General features: G+C 46.1%; 1 protein-coding gene across 3 annotated transcripts in view; it reads left to right on the plus strand.

Annotated features, from left to right (window-relative positions):
- The window catches only part of exoc6 (exocyst complex component 6), a 43,434-nt gene extending 42,641 nt beyond the window's left edge, over positions 1-793 (plus strand). For all 3 annotated transcript variants that reach the window (XM_084485806.1, XM_084485808.1, XM_084485807.1), the window contains one exon: positions 578-793. In XM_084485806.1, the coding sequence (XP_084341932.1) occupies positions 578-710 (133 nt within the window). In that variant the 3' untranslated portion in view covers positions 711-793. The remainder of the gene's footprint in view (positions 1-577) is intronic.
- Positions 794-7,193: the final 6,400 nt, after the last annotated feature.

Consider the following 7,193-nt stretch of genomic DNA (forward strand, 5'->3'; position numbering starts at 1 on the left):
TCTCTCAGTCTTTGCATGTTGAATCGGACCAGACAGCGTCTGCACGATTCCAAAAGCTTCCAACACAGGAACACACGGAAAAGATTTGTTCCCGAACTCGTCATGGCCAACGGTTGGGCCGGTGTGTAGCAGCCTTAATACCCGAAAGGCAGACTCAAATGTTAAACCTGAGAACTGGCCCTTTTGATAAAAAACTAATTGTATGCAGCTAATTTCAACGTGTAGTTTGTCTTCTGGCTGTCCTGGCCACTGTTTCTTTCCCTCACTTGTCACTCTCCTTTCTCTTTCTCTGTGCTGCTATTGGCTGTCTCACAGAGTCTACAGGGGGTAGGGTGCTGCTCTTACTCTTACTGTCCACACCTTTCTAGATAGATCTGGTCCCTCAATACTGCTGGACCAATCAGACATACATCATGTATAAACGAGTCAAGACAGATCTTCATGTTTATGCTAGTCAATAAGACAGATACTACATGTATAAACTAGTCGATAAGACAGATACTACATGTATAAACTAGTCCATAAGACAGATCTTCATGTTCATGTCCATCAACATGTGCTTCTCTCTCCCCTTCAGGATGAAGGACACCAGTAAGAAGAACAATATCTTCTCCCAGTTCAGGAAGAACGACCGGGATAAGCAGAAGTTGATCGAGACGGTGGTGAAACAGCTCAGGAGCCTTGTCAATGGAATGTCACTGCACTCCTAGACACACACACACATCACACACACACACACACACACACACACACACACACACACACACACACACACACACACACACACACACACTTCTAAATATACTGAAGGGCATAGCATTCTCAACAAAGGTCTCAGTCATTGCAAACAATGGTTCAGATCTTTTTTATTTGACACATGGAAGCAATAGTGTTCAGCCCTGTTCAGACCAGCTACCTGGCTGGGGTCCAGAGGTTCTGGCATTGCATTGTGTCTCTTCATTCATCTTCAGTGACCACTTGTGTGCTTGGCTTTGAGCAAAGTCTAAACATTGGGTTGTCCTTCATGCTGGCTTCACCAAGCAGGTCGGGTAGAAAGGGCAACATGATGAATATGATAAATAGATTACTGAGCTCCAAATGACTGGAATGGTGATGGGTTTGTATGCAGGTGGTCAGGTGTGACCACAGCAGAACAAACAGCAGCCATGCTATAATATGAAACTAGTTCCACTTAGTTCCACTTAGAACTATTGACATATTAAAGTCCAACTCAACTTGGAACAAGGCATATCTGGGACGTAGGTGCTGATGACCACGGAAAGGATGGATTATTGGTCAACCAAACTTGTTCTTGCACTGTTTCTGAGCACTTCCAGTTCACCTGAGACACATTTCAATGCCAGACTAGCCAGAAGCAGAGCTCGGTGGCAGAGAGGCTTTTCACCTGAAGTACAAGCTGTTGTCCAGGGCGAGTGGGATTTTATTTATATTGAGACGCAACTCTCTATGCCTGTTAACTTATTCAATTTGTTCAGTTTGATATCTTTTAAACAGTGCTCCATCCATCCCCCACGTGTCCCCGGTCCACATCTGTTCTGTTGGTTACACTCCTCTGCTGTCACAGAGGTGTGACATGTTCGTTCTGTGATGGTCTCGTTCCTGTTCCGCCTCTGGCGGTCCGGTCCCATGCAGACCAGTACACACACACACACACACACAACACACAAAGAGGAATATCTAAACTATTACTATTGCACTCCGAACAAAAGCTGCAAACTAACCCATGAGTCGTGGCATGTCTGCATCACTCGCATACTGCCCCTTCAGTCAAACACGACTAGATATGAAGTGTCAATGATATACACGCATACGAAGAACGTATATTACCTACTGGTAAACAAACAGATCACCAGTCAAATGTTCTGAATGTATTTTAATGACTAGGATGAGGCTAAACGTGTTGGGCCCATGTTTCAGTGAAAGTGCCATGCTAAGGAAGGCTTGGTACAGCGGGCCCAGTCTACCTGGGTTAGGGGCCCAGTCTACCTGGGTTAGGGGGCCAGTCTACCTGGGTTAGGGGCCCAGTCTACCTGGGTTAGGGGGTCAGTCTACCTGGGTTAGGGGCCCAGTCTACCTGGGTTAGGGGCCCAGTCTACCTGGGTTAGGGGGTCAGTCTACCTGGGTTAGGGGGCCAGTCTACCTGGGTTAGGGGCCCAGTCTACCTGGGTTAGGGGCCCAGTCTACCTGGGTTAGGGGGTCAGTCTACCTGGGTTAGGGGCCCAGTCTACCTGGGTTAGGGGGCCAGTCTACCTGGGTTAGGGGCCCAGTCTACCTGGGTTAGGGGGTCAGTCTACCTGGGTTAGGGGGCCAGTCTACCTGGGTTAGGGGGCCAGTCTACCTGGGTTAGGGGCCCAGTCTACCTGGGTTAGGGGGTCAGTCTACCTGGGTTAGGGGGTCAGTCTACCTGGGTTAGGGGCCCAGTCTACCTGGGTTAGGGGGTCAGTCTACCTGGGTTAGGGGCCCAGTCTACCTGGGTTAGGGGGTCAGTCTACCTGGGTTAGGGGCCCAGTCTACCTGGGTTAGGGGCCCAGTCTACCTGGGTTAGGGGGTCAGTCTACCTGGGTTAGGGGCCCAGTCTACCTGGGTTAGGGGCCCAGTCTACCTGGGTTAGGGGCCCAGTCTACCTGGGTTAGGAGGTCAGTCTACCTGGGTTAGGGGGTGTTGCACCCTTAACTCTGCTGAAATCCATATTGAAACAAGACGCTTCCCAGTAGGAAGAGGAAAATGGCCAGATTATGTTTGATCATGATGGATGCTCATGATTCTGTATGCCATCTAAGTCATCACAGAAGCAGACATATTAGACCTGCCCCACTCTGTACTTTGGGTTATTGGTTGCTACCATGCATCGGTGTGCAGTGGATGAATGATGACGTCCCCAAAGACTGATGTTCACGTGGAACAGCAAGATGTGTACGCCAAAATACTTGGTGTATTTTCTTATTCTCTCTCTCTCTCTCTCTCTCTCTCTCTGCTCAGTAGTCTCTCTGGAGGCTTTGAGGCGCCTAAATTAGCATTTGATTATTTCATTTTCCTTTTTTTTGTGATACAAAGTGATATTTAAATTTAGTCTCTTTCAGCGTTATTTTTTATCAGATGAAAACTGGATGGAGAAGCAGCCGTCGGCCCTGGCTCTGTTCATATGACAGGTTAAAGCTCCTAGTACCAGACAGAGGGGTGGCCGTCGGCCCTGGCTCTGTTCATATGACAGGTTAAAGCTCCTAGTACCAGACAGAGGGGTGGCCGTCGGCCCTGGCTCTGTTCATATGACAGGTTAAAGCTCCTAGTACCAGACAGAGGGATGGCCGTTGCTAGGACAGGACAGGACAACAGGGGCTTGGCTCACGGTCCGCGGGAATAGCACGCATTCACATTCTCACAAGAAAAGGTGAATGATGAGGAATGAGGTGAGAGGATGAAGGATCCAGGATGAATAGGGACTCTCCCCTGGTGGGTTGCTCAGGGAAATATGAATGTGAACATCAAGCAAGCATTGAACATGTAGATGAAGGAATGGTTTTTGGCAGTGCAGAGGTCATTTTAAATGTTTTTATTTCCAGCATGTCACGCACATGGATATTGTTCTACAGATGCACATGTATAGATAAATGTGTGTATATATAATATATATATATATATGTATTACTGCTGTCAAACGACTAAAATATTTAATCGCGATTAATCGCATTAATGTAATGGATAACTCACAATTAATCACACATTTTTATCTATTCGAAATGTCCCTTGATTTCTTTATGTCCCATTCTTTTTTTCCTCATTTTAGTGCTCTTATCAACATGGAAAAGTGGATCAGCTTGCTTTGTGCAAATGTTTTTTTTATTGAAAACAACATTGGCATATACTGTAGTGTTCAATTTCACGCTAACATTCTCACTTGGAGCAGTCATTCACACTTAGAGCAAATAATCTCTATAATAATATATATTTTTTATAATATCAAAACGGAATTTCAATATCATTTATACTTTATTCAGAATCAGTTTAAGTTGAATACGGCTTTGTTTTCAGTTGGTCTCATTGATTTACGTTGACACTAGAGCGTGAGGACGGTCAGGCAGTGTTGCCAGATTGGGCGGTTTTTCCCGCAGAAAAGAGTGTCAATCTTGCGATAAAAAAATTTACACTGTTAAAATGGGTTTGCGTTAACGCCATTAATAATGTGTTTAACTGACAGCACTAATATGTATATAATATGTAAGGGATAATGTATAGAACGGCAGTCATTATCGGGAAATAAGCAAGACACCTCCACTTCGCGTCTGTGTCCGGTTCACCCTGTCGAGGCTTACTTCCCGATAATGATGACCGGTGACGTTCTATACATTATCACACTTCACACGGTGTGTCTTTTTACAATTTATTTGTTACCAGCATTCGTAGTGTTGATCAGCAAAGAAATAGTCCGCCAAAGACGTCGCTTAGCAACCGAATAAGCTGGGGTTGAGAAGTAACTGGACTACTTGCGGAGTGATAGAGCCACTTTCCTTGACAGCGGCCATTATATGCTTAGCAACGGTCATTATTGAAAAATAATTGACCGCCAGAAGTCGGGAAGGCCCATGCAAGTGACCGGAGCGTTCAAGATCAAGGTCAAGGTCAAGGTTGCTTTATTTATACTCGGGGGTAAATTTGATTTGCAGGTCAAGAAAAAGGCGTTCACACACAACAGCATACTCAATACAAAAACGCATAACAAAAAACAAGACAAAAATCACAAAGGTGCTCAGGACATCAGAATGTGCGAGAAAATTATGCACCACTAGTGGAGCTGCAACATTTTATTCATACGGATAATAGCTGCAGGAACATAGCTGTAGCGGTTTGTTCTGCTTTTGGTCCACAGCATTGAGAAGAGCCGTGTAATATAGATACTTCATGTCTGAGAAAGAGATTTAAATTCAACAATGGTGTGTCCCAGCCACAGCACAACTCCGGGAATTGCTTGTTTGTTCAACTTGTTCAAACCAGACAAACACAGAAGGCCTTCCTGATAGTCTGCGTCACGGTTCCACATTTCAACACTAAAAACACAACATTGTAACCCTACTTAAACCCCTCTACGTAAACCTCTAACACCCATAATCCTTTGCGCTAGCAAGTCACACCAGCACCCCCACTGGTCTGACTTACCAAATTACCTTCAAACAAAAAGCTGTTTTGTTAACTAATCATTTGAAATATGTTGTTCCCCTCAGGGAAACGTAAGCTTTAAGGTCTTCTCCTCTACATGTTCCCGCAGCACAGCAATAACTTATTGGTTAGATTGACCTGCAGGCTAGCAGGCTGCCGTGCTAGCAGGTGACCTTAGCACCTATGAATGATTCCCGATGGAAAACTACATGAAAAATGTAATTGTTATGTGATTGTTTTGTTATGTCACATAACATATGTCAACGTTTTATTGTTTGTTTTGATGTCTGTTCTTCAGCAGGCGTTTTGCACTGTTTTTTTAATTGAATTGTTTATTTTCTGTTGCCTTTCGAATAGCTTATAATCGCCATTGTATATACTGCATCATTCGTACATTATTTGCATTTGAAATTGAATCAATCCTCAGAGTGAATATGTTGTATAAAGTCCTGTTTGATTGGGAGTTGAGGCAGAGCGCGGAGTGGTGTGAGCCTGTGGTGCATGGTTCAGTGAAGCTGGAGCTAATACTGTTTGACATGAACATGTCCTGAAGAACTCATCTTGACCTGTTAACCAATTGTCATCCAAAATAAACATTTTATTGATGGGTTTTTTGTTGCTTTCTTATTTGATGAAATGTAAATAAAGAGGGCTCTTTGCCTAAATGGCAGCGATAGTTCTAATTTCAACCAGACACATTTAGATCAACATTCAGAGCTCTGTTTCTGTAAAGCTATGATGTAACGTCCAGCCTACAGACACATGCTTTATAAGGTCTGTCTGCTGACAGTTTGAGACGCTCAATATTAGACTGAAGGGGAGTGACCTCGAGCTGAACCCAGTGCCCCCCCTCCCGTGCGACCTCTTTGAGTTCTTGCCATGGGTCGTCTAAAAAAGGTGGATTCAACTGACGTACATCACCGACGTCCTGAAGCTGACTTCCAGTCGGACCTATCAGAAGCCGAGGCGTCCCGCTGCCTGTAAAGGATGGTCCTGGCTGTTCACAGATCCATGACGTCACTAATTAGACGGCATCTGCACTGGTTGTAACGCGCGCGTCGTAGGTGTGGCTTTTGGTTTTTATGGTTCAATAGTGTTCGAAGCATAAAAATCTAATTAGTCCATCATTTCGACATACCTCAACACAGATTTGACCGTGTCGATCCTACATGACAGACACGCATTACCCCTTATCTCTCTCTCTCTCTCTCTCTCTCTCTCTCTCTCTCTCTTTCCCTCTCTCTTTTTCCCTCTCTCTCTCTCTGTTATTTGACGGACAGTGAACTTGGCGAGACTGTGCGCACTGAGAGTTCACCAAGAAGTCAGAGTCCGCGTGTCCGCGGGTCACCAGCAGGTCAACGTGCACGGAAGGGGGGGGGGGGGTCACGCACGGACACGGACGCGCGCTCAGGCGGCAAAGGGCTTTTGTTGGCATTCGCTTTCGTGGATTAAAACGCTGACTGTGCACGCTGAAGAACGTGTCCGCCAGCCGCCCTGTCCTTCACGACCCCCCCGCATCTGTTCCAGGCCCCCGCAGGGTCGTAAAATACAATTTTTGTTTTATTTCACACACACACACACACACACACACACACACACACACACACACACACACACACAGGCGGCAAATCACAGGTGGCCATTTGGCTCGCATTGGCGTCAGGGAGCGTGGTACCTGCACTACAGCGCTGTAGGTACCACGCATGCGTACATGCTCCCTGACGTGTTGCTTTTGCATGTTGTGGAGCGTGTAGAGGAATCCCGCCAGACGCGGGGCTGTAAACACCACGCAATGATCCGCTACACTTGAACTTCCGCTCAACCCCCCCTCCCCCAACCCTGTCCTCTCACACCTTAACACCGGAATCCTGTTTCACACCGGAATCCTGTTTCACACGTGCACGCTGTTTCAATAAAGCAACTCGTGAGTGCAGCGCGTGTACGCCAGATGTACGGCCGTTCACGTGAAGTATGGACCAACAAGCCTCAGTGCGCATGTTGGCCTGAGCCTTAAAGCTGGG

The sequence above is a fragment of the Micromesistius poutassou genome (genome assembly GCF_964030765.1).
Source record: "Micromesistius poutassou genome assembly, chromosome: 21".
NCBI lineage: Eukaryota > Metazoa > Chordata > Actinopteri > Gadiformes > Gadidae > Micromesistius > Micromesistius poutassou.